General features: G+C 44.9%; 1 protein-coding gene across 6 annotated transcripts in view; it reads left to right on the top strand.

The window, feature by feature from the left end:
* Epn2 (epsin 2) overlaps window positions 1-20,386 on the top strand; it is a 96,053-nt gene that overhangs the window by 67,276 nt on the left and 8,391 nt on the right. For all 6 annotated transcript variants that reach the window (XM_063241724.1, XM_003465224.4, XM_003465225.4 and 3 more), the window contains 3 exons: window positions 5,023-5,135; window positions 7,129-7,221; window positions 8,218-8,392. In XM_063241724.1, coding sequence (XP_063097794.1) covers window positions 5,023-5,135; window positions 7,129-7,221; window positions 8,218-8,392 — 381 coding nt within the window. The remainder of the gene's footprint in view (window positions 1-5,022; window positions 5,136-7,128; window positions 7,222-8,217; window positions 8,393-20,386) is intronic.

Genomic DNA, 20,386 nt, shown 5'->3' on the forward strand with positions numbered 1-20,386 from the left:
TTCTCTTGAAACTAAAAAGGCGTACACTAGGTCAGGACCAGTTAGGAAATGCAGGACATGGCAGAGAGTAAGATACAGCCCCTTCTCTAGAAGAGAACTGTACCCCCTATACCTATACATGGGGCACATGGGAAAAGCTGTGTTGGTGGGGATCACAAGAAAATGTGAACAGCTGCTGCTTCTAGGGAGCGCGTCATGTGGGCTGGTTGAGAGGAACAGCCTACACTGCCTTTTATGCTTAAAAAACCAGTTTATTGTGTTTCCACCCCTAAAATTTGAGGATGCCTCTCCTCCTGGATAGTCAGAAGCCACTGTCATACCTCACAAAGCCAGAAATTGTTAATATCCTCCTACCCAAGCCAAATACAGATTTTGACAGTTGTCTTTAAGATGTCTTGTGCAGGACTGTTCAAAGGGAGAATGTGGGCCATTTTCTTCAGGGCCCTGATGTGCCAAGGACCCTGGGCTGGCCGTCCAGTGAGGCGTCCCTTACCTGGGTCTGTTTGTGACCTCTTGACACATTCATCTACATCCTCACCTTGAATTCCCTGTGACATGGGAATCACATCGAGAACTTGAACTCCACTCATGTTAGTATTTTGCTGGACATCTTTGTGGTGGTGGTGTGACATCACCTGATATGCAGCCATCCTACCACTGGGGATTCTAGGTGGCCACATGGCATGGAGATGGTTGTAGTTTGTTCCTCTTTTGTAAAGTATAGCTAGGCAGTAATTCGGCTGTGGTCTTGCTTTGGTTCATTCCCCCTCCTGTATATTTATATCTTTTTCTCTTTTTAAATGTGTATTAGAGATAATCTGAGCTTGTTTTCTCATAATTCATCTTGTCTTGAGTGAAAATAGTCCTTCCTGATAGGAGGCAAACCCAAGCCACCTGCATTTAGAAGTTTGAGCTGAGGCTGGAGGTTGTGGGGTAGGAGGCTAGGATTAGAACTGCCTCAGGAAGCAGCCCAGGGAACTGCAGGAAGATGTCACACATTGAGAAAGAACTATCAAGTGCTTCCCTGCAGTGTAGTAATGAAGAAGGAACTTGGACTGAAGAATAGGTCACCCAATGAAGGAAACTGGCCCTCAGCTGGTCCTGGATTCAGTGTGAGCTCTTCCTCCCCTTCCTGTGAAGGACAGACCTAGGCAGAAAGAAGACAGAGTCTAGGTAGGCTAGAGCCCAGGCCTGTTCCCATGGAGTTCCGAAAGGGCGGGTTTTTCTGCTGTTAGGTGGAGGGTATGGGTGTCAGCCCCTCTGATGAAGGAGACAGTACCACTGGCCCGGATTAAGACTGGAATCCCCAGAGGAGGGCCAGCTGTGTCCTCCACAAGCCCCATTAGTCTCCATTTCACAGAAGCTCTGAAAGGATAGGCCCTTGAGATGTGACCCAAGTGCTGATCCAAAGTGGGCTCAGGATTTGTCTAGTTGGTGCCTTCTCCAGCCTGATCTCCCCTTGGCTGACATGTGTGGGGGTAGAAAGGGCAGCAGCAATGCTTGGATTAGCATGAGGTCTTTTCAGGTCCCTGTGGCTGGGCAACCTTGGAATTTGTGTCTCAGGGCCAGGACACAGTCAAGGCCCTTCCTCTGTGTCTTCCTGTGGTCTATGTGAGGCTCACAGACTGGAAGTCATGCTTGTCACTGCACAGTAATCATGTCGAATGTATGGTAGCTGTTCCCTTAAGTCAGCATTCTGTGCCTGGCAGCCACTACTTCCGTACTTTCTAGGAAAATTACAAAATATAGCTAAAAAGAACCAACTTCCTATTTTTCTATCAGTATGACTGCTTTGCTTTCTTTCTTATTTAAAAGTTACCTAAAATTGGTCAATGGCCAACGGCCAATGGTAGCATCTTCTTTAGGAAGTCTCGCCTTTGTCTTTAGGATGACATTTGGGAAGGGGGCCTTGCCTGGATGGTACCTGGAGCAAGCGGAATGGAGTTGAGTTAGAGCAACTTCTGTCTCCCTAAGCTGGGAGGAAGTTGCTTGTTCTTCCTGTTAGACTGGAATATGAGGGAGTGTTCAGCAACAGACTAGAAAGAATGAAAGTGATCCTACCCATGGTTACAGTTTCTGGCCATAGTCAGTGAGGACTTTGAGCTCTTCCAGGTGGGGCTGGTAACATAGAAACCTGTCTTAGAGAAGAAGGCCCATGTTGCATTTGGTGCTATTTAGTGATTAGCTTAAACTAACAATTTCTCTTCTTCCCTCTCCAGTGTGTCTGCGAGAGGAAGCAGCCAGCAGCATGGATAGTGGCCCATTTCTCCAGCACTTGTTTCTTCTTTGGTGCTAGGGCTCAGGTGGTAGAAGGGTTCATTCAGGCCCATCACACAATGACATCTGTGTTCCCTATCATGTGTCTGTGCACAAGAGGTCCTTTGTGGGCTGAGATGCTGTCACTAAGGCAAGAGCATTTCTGCTGGAATCCTCCTTCTATGCCAGGACCCACTCATCTGATGTCGAGGGACAGTAACTGTTCATTCTGCCACCTGCGGAACTGAGAGCTATACATCTGTTTATAAAAACCACAGCATGCAGGGGAATACCCTTGGTCTTGATTGATGTGGTGAGCTATTTCTGGCTGTGTGTCATTTTCATCGCATCACTGATGGTGGATGTGAGCATACATTTATGTTTGAAACTACTCTGGCCTTGCAGGTGTGCCAAAGAGTTCAGAGAAGAAGACAGTCCTCAGTGCTGCAGCAGGTCCTCATCCATTCATCCCTGGCCTGGCTGACTCAACCCCTGTGGCTGTGCAGCCAAGGAGCAGCTCACCCTGCCAGGATGCAGCTCATTTTCCAGAACACTCTTAGAGACAGGAGGAGTGGGTATGGGGCTTCTTTCTTTATTTACTCATGATTTCCATTTGGTTATAAACAGGACATCGGGTGCTGTATCTGATGTAAACTGAGGGTTTTGTGAGCCAACTCTCAGATTCTTTACCAGCACTGAGGCTGGGAATGGGGGCTCAGTGTTAATAATTTGGATAGCGGAGCTGCATTTAGTGGGTGGGAGGCCTCAGAACCTCCCCTAGAACTCTCTGGTTGCCTTTGTTCTCTCCAATTTGGATGGTGCAGCTTTGCTTCTTGAGCACAAGAAAGCCAACATCTGATTGGTATCGGTGAGTTTGGGAACAAACCCAATAAAACAGTGTACTTTTTTTGGTGTATTGTTAAGAAATCTAGTTATTAAGAAGGATTTGAGGACTTTTCCATTTCTATCTAGTTTTATTTCTAAAGAATACTAAAGTTACTTTGGAAAATATAATTGTGGTAACATACTAGGATGGGATATGACTTGATTTTTAAATAGAGAAATTACCTTTTTTTAAAAAAAAAAAAAAAAACTGCAGTGGTTTCCTTTTCCTTTCCATCCCTCCCTCCCTCCTTGCTATGCAGTTTAAGCTGGCCTTGAACACATGGCAGTAGTCCTGCCTCAGCCTCTCAAGTGCTGGGATTACAGGAATGTGCTACCTTGCCTGGCTTGGTTGCTGTATTTCTTTTAAAAATGACATTAAATCCTAACAAATGCACTATGCTTTGTGCTTAGAACTATTCCATGTTCAGTTTTAATGCTACAGGTTTTGATATATTTTCAAAAATGTATAGAGAAGTGTCTCTGCTTGATAGTGTCACAGTGTGAGAAGTTTAGCATCTTGTGCACTGTCCAGGCTGTCTCCCGGAAGCATCCTCTTGCTGTCTTACAGTCCTGTGGATCACCTTCGAGGCCTGAACTAGGCCTCTTTTCCTGTTCCATTCAAATAACCAGGGCCAGCTATCTAGAAGCTGCCTTGGCAGGAATCATTCCTGGCCTTTGACTTTCTACCAGAGGCAGATCCTTGGCAGCTGGTTTAGATTAGAGATGTAATTAGAAGTAACATTTATGTGACTAGATCCTGCTAGTTAGATTTGGTGGAATTCATATTATAAAAGAAGAAAATAAACTAACACACAGCTAAAACATTTTAAACTACCACTGAGACATGAAGTTGAGTGTTCCATCTATTCATCCATTTACCCACCCATCTCTATGCATGTAGCCATCCATGTGGGAGATTTTTGTGAGCCTAGATTGAATATAGTGGGGCAAGATAGAGTCTGTCCTGCAGGGCATGCTCATGGTGGCTGAACTCTGTAAACTGAGGAACAGGGGCAGGAGGTGGGGAGCTGAGCTGCACAGAGCCCAGAGGATGCAGAGCCAGGAAACCTGCCAGTAGCAGCATCAAGCCTTCTTCAAAGGGCAGGTCTTACTATGTGGCTTTTAGGGAACCTCTGGACCCTCTACTGGGATGGACAAATGTGGGCACTCAGCCTTCTGCTCCTCCAAGTCTATACCTGGTTTCTGAAGACATCCAAGACTCCCTGATCTACAGGATTCTGGGGTGTGGAAAGCCCTGCTTGGGTTACAGGGTGAATGAAGATCTTCCTCATTTGAGCTTTGTTATATCAGCTGGGAATTCATGTCGCATCCCTTCAGTAATAACTATCTTTCCAGGAGCTGTTTACAAGTGTTCCAACTAGCTAAGTACAGCAGAAATGTCTGCACCTGTATACATTGCTAGACAACAAAATATTCAGGATCGTCACGGAAACAGGTGGGCTTCGTCTTGCTCATCAAATTTTGACGTAACAGATGGTCCCCATGCCATGTGCCTGACTTTGGTCCAGCTCTTACAGAGCTCTACTTGGGTTCTGTCTGAGTGAGTCCCTGTCTTTGGAGCAGCACAGATCTTCAGTGAAGACTGAGGCTCCGATCTTCTGGAGGCCTGGGACCTGCACATTAAAAGGACTCTTCTCTGTCAGCACTATATGACTTTAACATAGTTGTGAAGCCACATTTGACAGATACTTGAAGTTAACCTGACAAATCTGTAGCCCATTCTTATCCTCTGCCTGTGTCATAGGGCTCTTGCTGGCCTATCTTGTGAGATAGGAATGGAATGTTCTCTAACTGGGGAACTCCTGGCACAAAAGGGCCAACCCTGTCTTTGCATATGGTGATTGTGCCTTCCTTCCACAGCCACCTCCCCGCGAGTGTCCTCTGAGCTGGAGCAGGCCCGACCACAGACTAGCGGAGAAGAGGAGCTACAGTTGCAGCTGGCACTTGCCATGAGCAGAGAAGTGGCAGAGCAGGTCAGTGTCCCAGATGGGTCTGCACCACATTGATTGTTGGAAGGGTGTGGCTTCCAGGGAGTATCGTCACACAGGCCCTGTTTTCAGAGCATCTCACAGGTGCTTGCTGGGTTCATGGCACAAGAGCATTGTTACCTACAGCTCCCAGTTCATGAGGGAGACTGCACAATCACATTGAAGAAGAGTTTTCCAGAATTCATTGCCAAACAAGTGCTTCTCAGAAACATACGTGCAGACACAGCTAGTGTCTGAGGTGCCCTGAGTGAGCAGAGTTCACATGGCTTCTTCAAAGGGTAAGCATACAGGGCAGGCACAAGAAACCAGCTTGAGGGATAGGGGTGGGTCTATCCGCCCCCTCTGCCCCAATTTGGTGAGTGGCAGAGGGATGGGAAGGGCTACAAGGAAATGCTCTGTTAATTTTGTTTGGTTTGTGGTAGGTGGAATGTAACCCAGCTCCTTTGACATGTTCGCCAAGTGTTCTACCACGGAACCATACCCCCTTGGGCACTGTATGAGTGGTTTTAATTTTAATTTTTTTTTTTTTTAAGTTTCCATTTTTCTTTATCTTGTGGTTGGTTTTTTTTTTTTTTTTTTTTCCCTGAGCAAAGGTCTCATATGTAGTTTAGGTTGGCTCAAACTCACTGTGTAGCCCAGCCTGGCTGCAAACTGCTGCCTCAGCCTCCCAAGTGCTGAGATTACAGGTGTGTGCTACTCTGCCTGACTTTTTTTTAAAAATGGTACCAGGGATTGAACTCACAACTGCCTGCTTGCAAGGCAGGCGCTTATGCCGCTGAGCTAAATCCCCAGCCCCCTGACTTATTTTTTTTTAATAGGCATGAATAACTTTAAAATAGGGGAAGGCAGGAAAGGAGAAATTAAAACTGACCTTAGTGGATTTCATTCCCTTGGTTAACAGTTGTCACAGGGTTAGTGGAGCCAGAGGTAGATCAAGGACACCTGTCATTTAGATGGTGTTCACAGAAAAATGGTAGGAATGGTTAGATTTGAGGGTGCTTGGAAGGGCTGATTATGAAGCACAGAGATGGGTAGATGGTTTGAACCTTTTAAAGCTAATATTTATAAGTAAAATATGAGGAATATGTCATAATCATTATATAAAAGCTGGGGCAAACCTGTCTTTTGCACATAGTGACTGTGCCTTAAATAAGTATCATGAGTCATTTCTATTAAAAATCACAGAACTATATAGCAGCCACAGTGGGAGGTGGAATGATATGTAATTTTCATTTTTTCTAATTCCATCCTGAGTTGTCAGATTTGTGATTTAAAAAGAGATATACAGCTTCTGTAAGTAGCGTTATAAAGCTTTTTAAAAAAATTTCTTTTACAGTGATGGAGATTGAACTCAAGCCCTCACAAATGCTAAGCAAATACTATACCACTGAGCTATGTTTCTACCCCTTTTTAATTTGTTTTTTCTTTTTTTCTTTCTTTCTTTTCTTTTTTTTTGTCTTTTTGAGATAGAGTCTCACTATGCAGTTCAGGCTGGGCTTGAGCTCACTTTGTAGGCCAGGCTGATCTTGAACTCCTTTTTTAATTTTTTATAAATATTTTTTGAGACAGAGTCTTGCTAAGTTGTCCTTAACTGGCCCTCAAGCTTTTGATCCTACTGTCTCAGACTCCTGAATAGGCAGGATTACAGGTGCATGCCACCATATCTGGTCTAAAATTGTTTTCATTTTGAGAAAAAAATATTTTAGATTAAATATTCCCCTAATTTGTGGTGCCTGGGTACAACTCAAAGGGGTTGAAATCATATGTAGTATGGTAAGGAAAGAGCCTTCCGAGCACACACTGGGATTGGGAAGTAATTGTGTTTTACGGGTTGATTTTTGAATCCTCCTTTGGAATAACATACTACAATATGCATTTCCTGTTGCTGCCTGGAGTGGCTTTGTTCCTTGGTAGTCACCAGAGCAGTTAATGTTATTAAGATTACCACCAGCTTCAGTCTCCCATTGTCCCTCTACAGGAAGAACGCCTTAGGCGAGGTGATGACCTCAGATTGCAGATGGCCTTGGAAGAAAGCCGGAGAGACACAGTTAAAGTTCCAAAAAAGAAAGAGGTAAGAGCTTACTGGAAGGTAAATATTTGAGACTGTCCTGTGGTTGTTGCTGTACTGTGAGGTCCTGTGCACCCCCTCAACACTGTGATGGGGACACAGTGAGTTCTCTACCCTTAGTAAATAACCTGCATGCCTGTGAGCAAAATGAGGATGCAGTTGAAAGCCCATCCCAACCAAGAGAGGACTGTCCCTGTGCCTCAGTGCCCTCATTCATAACATGAGGATGATGGTGATTCTTGCTTCCTGCGGTAATTGGTGGCTGTTAAATAAGCTAAATGGCTGTGCTTTGGGACATTTTCCTGGGTCAGGTGAGTTCCCAATAGTGTTGGTCTTCAATATCACTGTTGTACTCTGCCAGGCTTCCTACTTTGACATAGATATAAGCAGAGCATGGCTTTCTTCCGGATAAGCTCATTATCACTCAACCAAAGAGGTACGCGTACACGCACGCACACATACACTCAGCCACCTCCACTTCATGAGACTCCAGTGGCCTCCCCCATTCTGATGCCACAGGCTCCTGCTAACAAAGTTGGTAGTCACTGGAGTGACAAGGATGGGACAGCCCTCAAAAGAGAGAGAGTGGCCCTGCGTGGCACCTGTCAGCTAGGTGGGTGAGTGGGTGGAGAGAGTGGAAGGAAATTGCAGCCTGGGCAAAGTACAGTGTTATCCTGCAAACATCTTGGGAGCACTGTGGTATTTTGGTTTGTTTTTGTTTTTGTTTTGCACTGTGGCATTTTGAACTCTGAAAGCCTGTGGTATGTTTGGCAAATGGCAAATAGCTGGGGCCCAAGCTCTCGTAGGGACTAATAACATTGGGGTGGAGCTGGTGGGTGCAGGATAGGAGAGGGGCTAGCTGAATTTCCATATCCCTGTTAGCTCCTTCCAAAGTGCCTATGCTGTGGTAAGAGACATGGGCGATATTTATGGCTAGTGCATGGGTATTTACTAGAACCGTAGCAAAGTAAAACCATCCCCTTCTCTTTGTCTTAAAAGCACGGCTCCCATCCACAGCAGACTACTCTTTTGGACTTAATGGATGCTCTGCCCAGCTCTGGCGCTGCTGCCCAGAAGGTGGAACCCTGGGGCCCATCAGCACCTGCTAATCAGACCAACCCCTGGGGTGGACCAGCAGCTCCTGCAAGTTCTTCAGATCCCTGGCCATCATTTGGTAAAGATCCCTCCCTTGATTGCTTGTGTTTGTCTCTGGGATGGTTGAGAGGGACACAGCAAGGCCTCACATCCGTCTCCCCTGGTCCAGGCCTTTGTGGTGGGGGTGCAGCCTCCTCTGGTCCTGAAAGTGATGCCCAACAGGCTGTCAACCTTCTTCTTGGAGACAGAGGCACAGAGCTCTCTTTCTTTTCACTTTGAATGGTTTTCTGCTCGATAGAAGGAAGGCTGACTTCCTCCTGCCCCCTCATGTATCAGAAATGACTTATTCCTATTATGGAACATAGTTTAGTTCTCTCAGTCTCAGAATTATATCCAGCGCCCCCGCTAAAGAAGCTGTAATACCCAGCATGAAATATCTAAATCAAGTTGCTATAATTAGCTGGAAATTCTCATGTGCTTACCACTGCTGCTAATGGAAAAGAGGATACATTAGCTGTAATTCTACTTACTCGTTATTTAAAGCACTAGTGAATCAGTTTAATAGGGTAAATGAATATTTTCAAGTTTTGCTCAGTGCCACTGTTAGAGAAGGGAGATGAAAACATGAACATGACAGAATTGGTTTGTGCATGTGCTCCTGGGCACATGAGTTTCTTAATTGCTGGGCAGGGCCTTGGCCTCGTAGCCTTGGAAAGGGCTTCTGGCCTGTTGCCCTGGGAACCCCTCTTGGTGTTCTAAACTGTGCTTGCTGGAGCAGACCTATGAGTTTTTTGCTCAAGAAGTGTGAATTGCATATTTAGAACATCTTGCCTGTACCTCTTGGAGTCTTTGTCTTCCCAAACTAGAATAATCTTTTGTATTTAGTTCAGTTCCCTGGATGTTTGCTAAAGTGTACAAACGCCAGGCTGTGTCCTGCCATGAGAAGATTCTGAGATGAACAGGTGATGGTTCTTGTCTCAGGCCCTGATCATGTGTGTATATGAGGGAATGCATTGTGATGGTACTGTGTGGTTCAGGCTTGTGTGGAGGTTATGTGAGGGCACCCTGGAGCAGCCAGGAGGCCAGAGGGTTTGCATCCTGCAGGAAGGAGCATCCTGGAGGAAGGCTGCTTCCATCGAATCTTCATGGAAGAGCAGGTGGGCAGGCAATGAGAAGCAAAATGTTCCCTGCAGAAGATAGCTTGTCAGAAGGCATGAGGGTGTGAGGGGTGGAGTTAGGGTAGGTACAGGGACTGTATAGTATGAAGCAGGCAGCAGGGAAATGCAGTAAGGAATGAGGGAAAAAGAGGAGGGCATTTAGGTCACTTGGCCTCAGCCTTGCTAAGTGCTTGGACATGGCCCAGGAGGCCATGTTAGCCCCAGGTGCCCTTTTGTGCTTTTGCTGGCCTCAGAGACCACATGGAGCCCTGTGCTTCTTTGATAGGTGGAATTGTCCAGAGTTCTCACTCACTCACTGAAGGGTGCTTGGAGGTTGGTTCTCATTGTCCATCACTGTGTTCCAAGGAGCCTGTGATGGTTGTGGTCTGGCCGAACACACATATGGACAATGTGAGGGAGTTGACTGGAGATGCACAGGGTGTCCAGGGGGATAGCTAGCTCCTCAGGGAGTGACTTTGACTTCATTGTCAAATCAGAAGAATGATTATTCAGTCAGGTGACAGCCACTTTAGGTCAGAGATGGGATATTTTCAGGAAAACTATTCTGTCCCTTTCAAAGTTCTTTGAGAGACCATTAAATGAGGAGTAACTTCTCAGTGCCCAGGAAAGAGTGCAGACATCCTGGAGCCGGGTGAGCTTAGGATAGTTCCTTTCTACCTACTTTCTACTGCATGTTGAACAGAGGGATGGCACAAGGTTAGTAGAAGGAGGACCTGGCTTTCACAGTTTACCTTTTTATACCATCTGGCTTATTTACCAGGGGTGTGTTTTACCTGGTCAGGAAAGACGAAATAGTGAGTTTTTTTGGATGATGATGGGCAGGGCTATGTCCTGGTCCTGGTCCTGGTCCTGGTCCTTGAGGCCCAGCTGTGGAGTCAGAGTTACCTCCATAGCCTGAACTCTAATCTCTGCAGGCTGGGAAGCCGCAAAAGCCCAGCTACCCAAGACTTGGGGAGGAGGGGCAGTTTGGGTGAGGCAGTGTGCATCGCATGGGCATATATGGAGCTCCTGCTCTTCCAGGCTTCAGAAAATTCAGATAAAATTCACCTTTTGAGACTATAAATGGGCAATCCAGTGGTTTTTAGCACATTAGCAGTGTCACACAACTACCACTACCATCTAATTCTAGAACATTTCAATCACCCCAAAAAGAAGTCCATACCCAGTCTCTGGCAACCACTGACCTGCTTTCTGTCTCCAAGGATTTACCTCTTAGGGACATTTCATATGAGTAGAATCACAGAGTATGTGATTTTGTGGAGAGTATGTGATTTCTCTCCGTTGTATGGTTATATACCACATTTTGTTTAACCAGCCAGCAACTATTATACATTTGGGTTGTTTCTCCTTTCTGGCTCTTGTGACTCCAGTATTTTAAAGTAAAGATTGAAACGTGGGTATTTTCTTCTAATAGTGCTAAAGTTTTATTTAAGGTAGGAAAAGAAACAGGTTCTGCAGAATAAGTTTGGGCCAAATAAAAGTAGGAACACAGTGAAAAAACCTAGATTTTAAAAATCTGTTAATGTTAAATATTGACAATGATTTCAAAAAATTTAGAACATGGCTAGAGTGCATCACAGTCTGTCTGAGAGTGGCCACATGTAGTTTTTGTCTGCCTGTTCGCTGTTTCTTGCCACTTCCCCACTTACGGTCTTCTTTGTTTTGCTGCACTTGGTATTTTTACCAGTGAGTGAAGGAACAAACAGGCCACAAAGCTCAGAGAGGCTCTTCATCCTTCTGGGTTCACCCATGTTAGTGACAAGTATGCTGCTTAAAGCACTATATCCTGGACTTGTCACACCATCACGCATTGCTGCTCTGGCAAGTCCTGGAAAATACCTCAGCTTCTAGTATCAAGAGGGCTTAGAGCCTGGCATGGAGGCACATGCCTGTAATCCTAGCACTTATACTTCAGAGGCTAAGGGTCATTGTGAGTTCAGTTTTAGCCTGAGCTACATAGTGAGGTCCTGTCTCAAAGGGGTGGGGGGTGGGGGGGCATTGTCAAAATGTGAATTACTTGCTTCCTGTTTTTCTTTAGCATTATATTTCACATAGCTGAGGCTTTGTTTGTTTGTTTTTGAGACAGGATCTCACTATGTAGTTCAGGCTGGCCTTGAACTTGTGGTGATCCTCTTGCCTCAGCCTCCCAAGTGCAAGGCCATATTATTATATATAATTTCATCTATCTATGTACACACACACGCATCATTAGAAACTGAAAAACATTGTGCTAATGGGACCTGTTACGTATTGTATGGAGATGGTTTTGCAGTCCTAGCACTGTTTTCGGCAGGAAAAGACTCTGGAAGCACACTGTTTGCATGGGAACTCTCAGCAGTCATGTGTGTGACCAGCTGCAGGAGGCTGGCCTTGTGCCAGCTCCCCAGCTCACCGTTGCAAGCCAAGTCAGACATTTTGCTTCCTTGTACTATAGACCTGGCTTCAGAGCAAGCAATTGGTGTTGGGTTTATTGTTTGGCCTCTGGCAAAATCCAGTAGTGTGTATTTTCATGACCGTACTTCATCCTGAGATGGTTATAAATCAGAAAGATTAGAGTCTCTGCCCATACCACTGAGAGCTGTATCCTCTAGATGAAAGAAGCACTGTTTTGAAAGCCACCATTTTTAGTGGGCCCTGTCATTACCAGTTCTTTCCAAGCAACACTGGGACCAAGTGGCTTTGGGAGGAAATGCTGAGAGCTGAGAAGGGGAAATTGAAGCCTGCCAGGTCAGCAGGGCACTTCCCCCTCAGTTGCAGACACAAAGCGGCCACCTGGTCTGAGGAGGCCTCACAGCCTGGGGATTCAGAAGCTTTGGCCGGCTCAGCCTCCTTCTGCCCACCCACCACCACCTGGGCTGGTACAGAGCCTGTCTTCCGTTCTGGTGGCAGCAGGTGGTGCTGCCAACTTCTTGGTGACCCTTGCATGGCTTTGACTGCCTTCCTGTGCACATGAATATTCATCTCTAAGAGTCAGATACATGGCTGATGGAATGCATTTGAATGGGCCCCACAGAAGAAGAGCCCGGAAGCTGCTTAATCTTTCTGACCTTGATCCCATCCTCCTTTCCTCTCATTCACTTGAGCTTTCAACAAGTGTTTATTTATTGGCTGTGTGGCAAGGCCTGGATGCCACTGAGGCCATGGAGGCTGAGAGTACAGAGGAGCCTTGCAGCAGCTCTACTATCCATCCATTCAAGGACAGGAGCCAGCAGTGTTCTCTGGGCAGCTGGGCCCTGGCCCCATACTGGCTGCCTTCCCACGGAAGGAGTGGGGGGGGGGAGCATTTTGTGTCCTTATGCCACATTTGAAGAAAGTCTTACTGGCCACAGGACTGTTTACCTGTGTCTGTGGAGGGGAAGATTTGGTCATGTGGCATAATCTAAATTCATCCACGTAGCTTGCACAGAGCTAGTACCTGGACACATCTAGGTTCACGGTGTCCTAGGTGATGAGCCTGGTTTTCATTCTAGGTCCAGAACTCTGAGCTTTGATGAACTTTATCTCTCCAGGTGTGGAGTAGGGGTACCTTTTGACAGTGTACACTGCCTAGGCTGCTGAGCTTTTAACATCCTTGACCATGCTGTTTTTGTCATTTCAGCAGTAGAAGCTCCAGAAGTAGACAGGTGGGAACTGACTGCAGGTGTTGGGAGGGCTGCTGGCTGATCAGTAGCATGTATCTGTGTTTCTCTCAGACACAGGGATCTTCCTGGGGCTGGGTGAGTGCTGCTTGAGTAGAAGAAGATGACTCTGTGGGAGGCAGAACTTGTGCCCATCAAGTAAGATTCACAGTGCGTGTCTGAGCAGGGCCCTCACTCCAGAAAGTTGGCAAGGGCAGAGGGGACCAGGAGCTTGTGGTTCTCACACATTCTGGTGCTACATTTGTGTTACCTGAGGAGCTTCTAAAGTTGTATCCAGGTCTCCCCAGAATCTTTGTGTGTGAGCGGAGGGGACAGCATCAATATTTTACTGATGCGCCCCAAGAGCTTCCCAAGAGCAGCATGATTGAGAGTCATTCTGGGGTGCTCTCAAGAATTATGTTCATGAGCTCCATTTAATGTAAGGCTTTGAAAATGCCCTGTGTAGCCTTGAGGACAGAGATAAGGTTACAGTTCTCACCTGCATATCTAACACGTGAATCAGACATTTAGCTGGTTTGAAGTGGTCACTGATACCTCCTGAAGGGGTTAGAGCAGATGAACTACAAAGCCCCTTCAAGCCTGGTGGAGGCCAAAAGGGAAGGGAAGCAGCTGTCTATCTGCAGGGAGGCCAGTGCCCAGTGTAGTCAGAGCTGCAAGAGCAACCAAGGCTCCCTGGCCCTGGGCTTGCAGGCACAGTCCAGCTGAGAGAGCATGGGGCTTGCAGCAGGCTCGCTTCCGTGTATGGACCTGGGAAGGTGCCTCAGGTGCTAGTGAGCACTGAGAGGGGAGGAAGGTGTGCTAATGGGCTGGTGTCTCTGCTCCCTGGCTGTGTCTGTTCTGTTGTATCACAGGCAGTTCTGAGGATGCAGCATAGTACCTGTAGTTTGCTAACAGCTCTACCTGATGAACTGTTTTCCTCGTGTCACTTCCTGACCCTATGGTCCCTATTGTGGAGCAGAGCAAGACAAGATTCCACTTCGTGCTATGTCCCCTCACCATTTCAGGCAGAAGTGGACCTGGGAGAACAGATTGAGTTGCAAGAAGAGATGGTTCTGCATGAGACACTGGAAAAGCTGTGGTGAGGGTCAGAAGGAGCTTCTAGAGGGAGACAGTATTTTGTAACCTCTGGAAGGTTGCAGGTTCTGGGTCAGCAGCAGAAGCTGTGAATTCTGTTTGGATAGAAGTTAATAGGCCATGAAGAAATGAAAGGGGTATATGTAACTTGTGGAGCCATATGCCTGTGTTGGCCCATAGCTTTTGGTTATGGTCAGCACTTACCTCTTCCCTTTCTCTGTACTGTTCCAGCTAGGTGCCAACTGACCTGGCCAAAGTAAAAAGGCAGTCAGGACAGTGGCTTATGTGTTTTAAGAGGCCAGACCTTTGGCATTTCAGAGTTCCAGACATACAAAGATAATAAAGTACGATTAGCAGTAGGCTCATCTTCATGAAAGCCATGGAATTTCCTACCATGCAGGAGCAGTAAAGCTAGGGCTGATATGAGAGGTAGAGGCCCAAGGAGTTGATTCCTGTTGAGCTCTTGGGGGAACATTCTCAGATCCTTTAAATTAGCAGGGCTTGCTGCTTCTCTGTGAGCCTCAGCTCAGCTGGGTTATCACAGCCTTGCTGGGTATCCCTTTATGTCTGGGCCCCTTACCCCAAAGGAGTTTGCAGTCTAGGGGAGACCTGTAGTCGACTGAGTCATTGTGTTGCTATATAAGTTGTTTAAAAGGTCAATGAAAATTCCAGAGGATTCAGGGAATACAAGAAGAGGAAGTAGAAGACAGAGGGCCGGGAGCTGCTCCTATATGTTTGGGGTAAGGAGTCAGTGTGGCAGGGCAGGCAATGGAGGCAGCAAGGGTGTCTAACTCGCATCTGGAGTTCAGAAGAGTCCTGTTGGGAAGATGACTGGGGGCTTTCAGGATTGTGGACTGGGCACGCAGATGCACAAGACCTAATGGGTCTTCTGGCTCTTTATCAGAAAGCTGCGTAACACAGAGGAGCACCCAGATAGATGGCTGTCTAAGGAAAGAGGACTGTTAACTGGACAGCAGACTGTGCAGCAGTGACCATAGACACAGAGAACTGTGGAAGTGTCATCAGTGTGTCCTGGAAGAAAATAACTGCCAGCCTAGGCATTTTTTCCTAGCAAAGTCATCATTCTTCTGAGAATGATGATGCTGAAAATGTTTTTACGTTTGGCAACAACTACAGAAAAAGTCTACCTCCAGATTTTTTTTTTTGTACCAGGGATCGAACTCAGAACCTTGTGCTTGCCAGCCAGGACCTCCTTCCCCTGAGCTAAATCCCCGGCACCCAGAATTTTTTTTTTTTTTAAATTCAAAATTGTTTGTTTGTTTTTAGGTAGAATCTTGCTAAGTAGCTCAGGCTGGCCTTGAACTTGTGTGATTCTCTTGCCTAAGCCTCCCAAGTGCTGTCCAGCTATCTCTAGACATCTATATTCAGTGAAGGCAGTCTTGAAGAATGAAGGTGCAATTACCAGGAGTGAAGTCACCTCCTGGTAATTGAACACTAAGAGTTTGTTGCTAATGTATGGTCAGTGTAGCAACACTGAGTGCAATTCTTCAGACTGACAGGGAAAAATACAGTAGAGACACAGATCTTATTTTAAAAGTATTGAGAATGGAAAAGGTTTAGTGGTGCAATTTATAAGCTAACAAATTTGTCATTCCTTACAATTAAGAGAATATATGTTCTTCTTTTTTGGTACCAGGGATCAAATTCATGACCTTGTACTTGCCCGGCAGGTGCTTGTGCCACTGAGCTAAATCCCCTGCCTGAGACTATACATTCTTTACAATTTCAAGCAGCATATTTGGAAAAAATTATGTGCTGGACAAAATGGATAGCCTCAACAAACTTTAAAAAAATCACATGACATTATAGTACATTTAAGTTCTGATCACAGTACTTTAAAAAAAAATTAGTAACAGTGGTTGGGGGTGTAGCTCAGTGGTAGAGCAATTGCTTTGCATGTATGAGGCCCTGGGTTTAATGCCCAGCACCACAAACACAAGGGTTAACAAAAAGATAAATAGATAACCTATATATGGTAACTTCTATAACCTTTGTATGGTGGTGCATATCTATAACCCCAGCACTGTGAGAGCCCAAGGCAGGAGGAAGATTCTAAGTTTGAGCCCGGCCTGGGCAGCTTAATGGGACCTTATGTCAAAATAACAAAAATTAATAAGGGCTGGGGTTGTAGCTCAGTGTGAAGGCTCTAGGTTCAATCTCTAATAAAAAGAGGGAGGGAGGTAGAGAGGGAAAGAGAAAAATCGTGTGTTTGAAATTTAAAAATTAATTTTAGTAGGGCGTATTGTCACATACCTGTAATCTCAGTACTTGGGAGGCTGAGGTAGGAGGATCATCTCGTGTTTGAGGCAGCAGCCTAAATGACATAGTGAATTCAAGGCCAGCCTTAATTGCACAGCAAGGCACTGTTTCAAAAAAACCAACCCTCTACCTCCCCAAATGTAAATTGCCAAGTCAAAGAAAAAAAAACTAATGAAAATCCAGAATGTTTTGAGCCACATAACATATTTTATAACAATTTATAGAAGAATTTAAGCAATAGTAAGCTTTAATATAACAATTTAAGCAATACTTAGCTTTAGTAAGTATAGCTTTTTTTTTTTTTTTTTTTTTGGCTTTTTCCTTTTTATCGGTACCAGGGATCGAACTCACGACTGCCTGCTTACAAGGCGGGCGCTTATGCCACTGAGCTAAATCCCCAGCCCCAAGTGTAGCTTTAATAAGCGCTGACATTAGTATGAAGAAAATCAGAATTAATGAGGATAGAATAGTATTTTATCTGGATAAAGCAGAAAGAAATCATAAGGAGACAAATTAATAAACTAGATAAACATAATATCCACAAAGAATGTCATAGTTTAAAAATAGTAATAACCCAATTTCTGATAGGTTTAATTTTTTTAAAAAATGGGATAAGTAGAGTTAGGGAATAAAACAGTATAACTCAAGACAGTGCTGGGATGTAATACAGAGCTAGAAAGCTTTTTTTTTTTTTTTTGTCTTTTTGAGAGAGTTTCACTATACAGTTCAGGCTGGCCTTGAATGCATTATAACCCAGGTTGGCCTCATCATGCAGCAGTCTTCCTGCCTTAGCCTCTTGTGTGCTGGGGTTACAGGTGTGCACTACCAAGCCCAATCTAGTGAGAAACTTTTTGATTAACTCTGTATTTACAAATCACAAACTCAGGTGAAATGTGTTAGAGAGAAAACTTGGCAAAGCTGACTGAAGAATAATAGGAAACATAAATACAGACAGTTCTGTCATCATGAAAGAAATTAGTACTTAAACTGAGTTCCCTTCCCAGATTTACCCAAAGAATGTTACAGACAAATTCTAGCCACATTCAAGAAACAGTTCCACTTTATACAGCCTTCTTCAGAGTAGGAAAACAGGGCATATTCCTAATTTTATAAGTCTGGCATACCCAGATAAAGATTAATACAGTATGAGAACAAACATTTCAGGCTACCTCACTAATGATTATAAGTACAAACATTCTAGTGAAAGAATTTTAAAATCAGGAAATTAAAAAAAAATATGGAAAATTTGGTAAGAACTGAGTTGTAGCCAGGCGTGGTGGCACATGCCTTAATCTCAGCACAGGGGAGGCTGATGCAGGAGGATCGTTGCAAGTTTGAGACCAGCTTGGGCTACAAAGTGAACTCAAGGCCAGCCTGAACTGCATAGTAAGACCCTGTCTCAAAAAGACAAAAAAGAAAAAGAACAACAATAACAACATAAAAACCCCAACTGGGTTGTCATTTATTGCAAAATTCTTGGCAAAATTGGAATAATGGGGAACTTTTTTTTTTTTTTTTTTTTTTTTTTGGTCTTTTTGAGACAGGGTCTCGCTATGCAGTTTCAGGCTGGCCTTGAGCTCACTTTGTAGCCTAGGCTGGTCTTGAACTCGCAAGGATCCTCCCACTTCAGCCTCTTGAGTATTGGGATGACAGGCATGAGCCACCACTGGCTATTATGGGGAACTTCTAACCTGATAAAAGACTCTAAAAGGAAGAAAAGCCCATAGCTAACATAAAGCTAAAGTGTTGAAAATTGATCCTGTAGGATCAAGAGCAAGGTAGAGATACCCATATCAAGCCTTCTTTCTGTTGTGCCTGGTGGTCCTCGCCAGTGCAGCAGGATAAGAAAAGGGCCATACAGCATTAGCAAGAAAACATCAGATAATTAGCACTGGCAGGTGATACCAAAATTTTTTGCAGATAAATTGTTAGGATTAAGAATTATTAGAATCAATTAGAATAACTTCCCATTGTTAATATTATTTAGCAATATTATTGGATACAAAGATAGTATACAAAATCATAAAATGATGCCAATTATTAGCATTGGTAGCAGGTTCCTAGGAATAAATCCTACAAAAGTTGCATAAACCTCTTATGGAGATAAAAGATAAAGATTAAATGTCAGTGAAAGATAATAATGACTTACATGAATATAGAGAGCTCTCCCATGGTTTTACTTTGGAAAACCCAATATTATTGTGATAATACTTTTTCTAGGTGATCTGGTACTCAGTGCAATTCTAGTGAAAGTCTCAAGCAGGTTTTTCTTTTTCATGTTTTAAAATTTTAATTTTTAATTTATAAGATGATTTTAAGATGAATGTGAAAGAGCTGAGGGCCAAGAACAGTGAAGACCCAGGTTGGAATTTTCTTTACTGGAGTTCAAGAATCGTAACGTGTATGAGGTAATTAAGAATGTGTTGCAGTGGAAGTTGATACACAGGTTGGTGCAGCAGAGTAGGGAGCCCTGTGATTAACTTGACAGCCTAACTTGCACGTCACCCCAGTGTAAATTAGCTTCACACCCACTGGACTGGCACAAATGAAGAAGTAAGATAAAGCGTACCTGAGAGGTGATGAGGCGACATCTGGGACCCCAGGACTAGCAGCCACTGCTGGGGAGGTACCAACTGTTTCAATTACAGAAGTGCTTTCAGCATCACTGGCTGAAGGTACTTGTAACCCAGAAGTCATGTGTGCCCTACACAAGGGAATGTGGACAAGAATAGGCATCAGAGCAAAGCGACAGCAGACTAAAACCAGCAGCCAGCAGTGTTGCCAGAGTGGAATACTGTACCCCAACAAAACAGACAGATTTCAGCTATAGGCGAACTTAGTTGAATCTCCCAGATACAGTGTGGACTGAACAAAGTCACAAAGGAAGACATAGTATATTTATATAAAGTTCAGGAAACAGGCACAGCTAAACAATAGATTGTTTCAAAAAGTGTGCAGAGTATGATTATCTAGAAGGAAAAGCAAGAGAATGGCTGATACGGGGTTTGTGATAATCGGGGTGGGAGAGGAGTCATGGGAGGTGTCTGTGGTCCTCTGAAGATAGCAGTGTGTGAGTGTGGTGCATTGCATGTGACTAGAAGACATCTGCATTATGGCTGACACTTTCTTTAGATGCGTGCTGCTTTTCTCAATTCAAAAAAGGTAATTGTGAGCCAAGTGTGGAGGTACATGCCTGTAATTCTGATACTTGGGAGGCTGAGGCAGGAGGGTTGCCGTGAGCTTGAGGCCAGCCTGGGGCTACATAGTGAGGTTCAAGACAAGTTTGAGCTGCATAGCAAGATCCAGTCTCAAAAAAAAGTTGTGACTCATTAAGTTGATCTTGATCTTCTACTCACAGTTGAAAGTGTTTTCTGTTTTTCTTTTTTTTCTTAAGCTGGTGGTAAGTATGTAGCTGTTTGTTTTGTTATTTCTCTTCATTTAGTACTTAGCCATCTACTCCTTCAGAAAGCAGAAACCACTCAAAGCATGTGAGAGAAGTGCCTCCAGGACCTCTGGACAGCTATCACAGAGTGAGCGAACTGCCAGGCTCCTTTGCCAGGTTGTGGGGGGCAGCTGGGTCCTGGCGAGAGAAGCTTGTCCCATAGTCTGTTGAAGTGGGGCTGGCCTAGGGAGCCCCTTGTAATGTAGGCCCTTGATATGGAAGGGAGTGTGGCGAGGTCTCAGCTGTAACCTCTCTGGTCTTCCCAGAAGGACTGTTCCCATCTCATGGCCTGACATTATGCCTTCGCAAAGGGTGGACCTCAGCTGCAGCTCTGCCCAGCCTTCGGTGACTGACTCACCTGACAGAGAGAGGGCAGAAACTCCAGTGTGGTCTATCTCTTTTCTCTTCTCGTCCCAGCTACTCAGAATTTCCTGAAGGCATCTCTAAGCCCTGACCCTGTC

The sequence above is a fragment of the Cavia porcellus genome, unplaced genomic scaffold, assembly GCF_034190915.1.
Source record: "Cavia porcellus strain 051 isolate PalLab524CR breed Dunkin Hartley unplaced genomic scaffold, mCavPor4.1 scaffold_32, whole genome shotgun sequence".
In the NCBI taxonomy this organism is placed as follows: domain Eukaryota; kingdom Metazoa; phylum Chordata; class Mammalia; order Rodentia; family Caviidae; genus Cavia; species Cavia porcellus.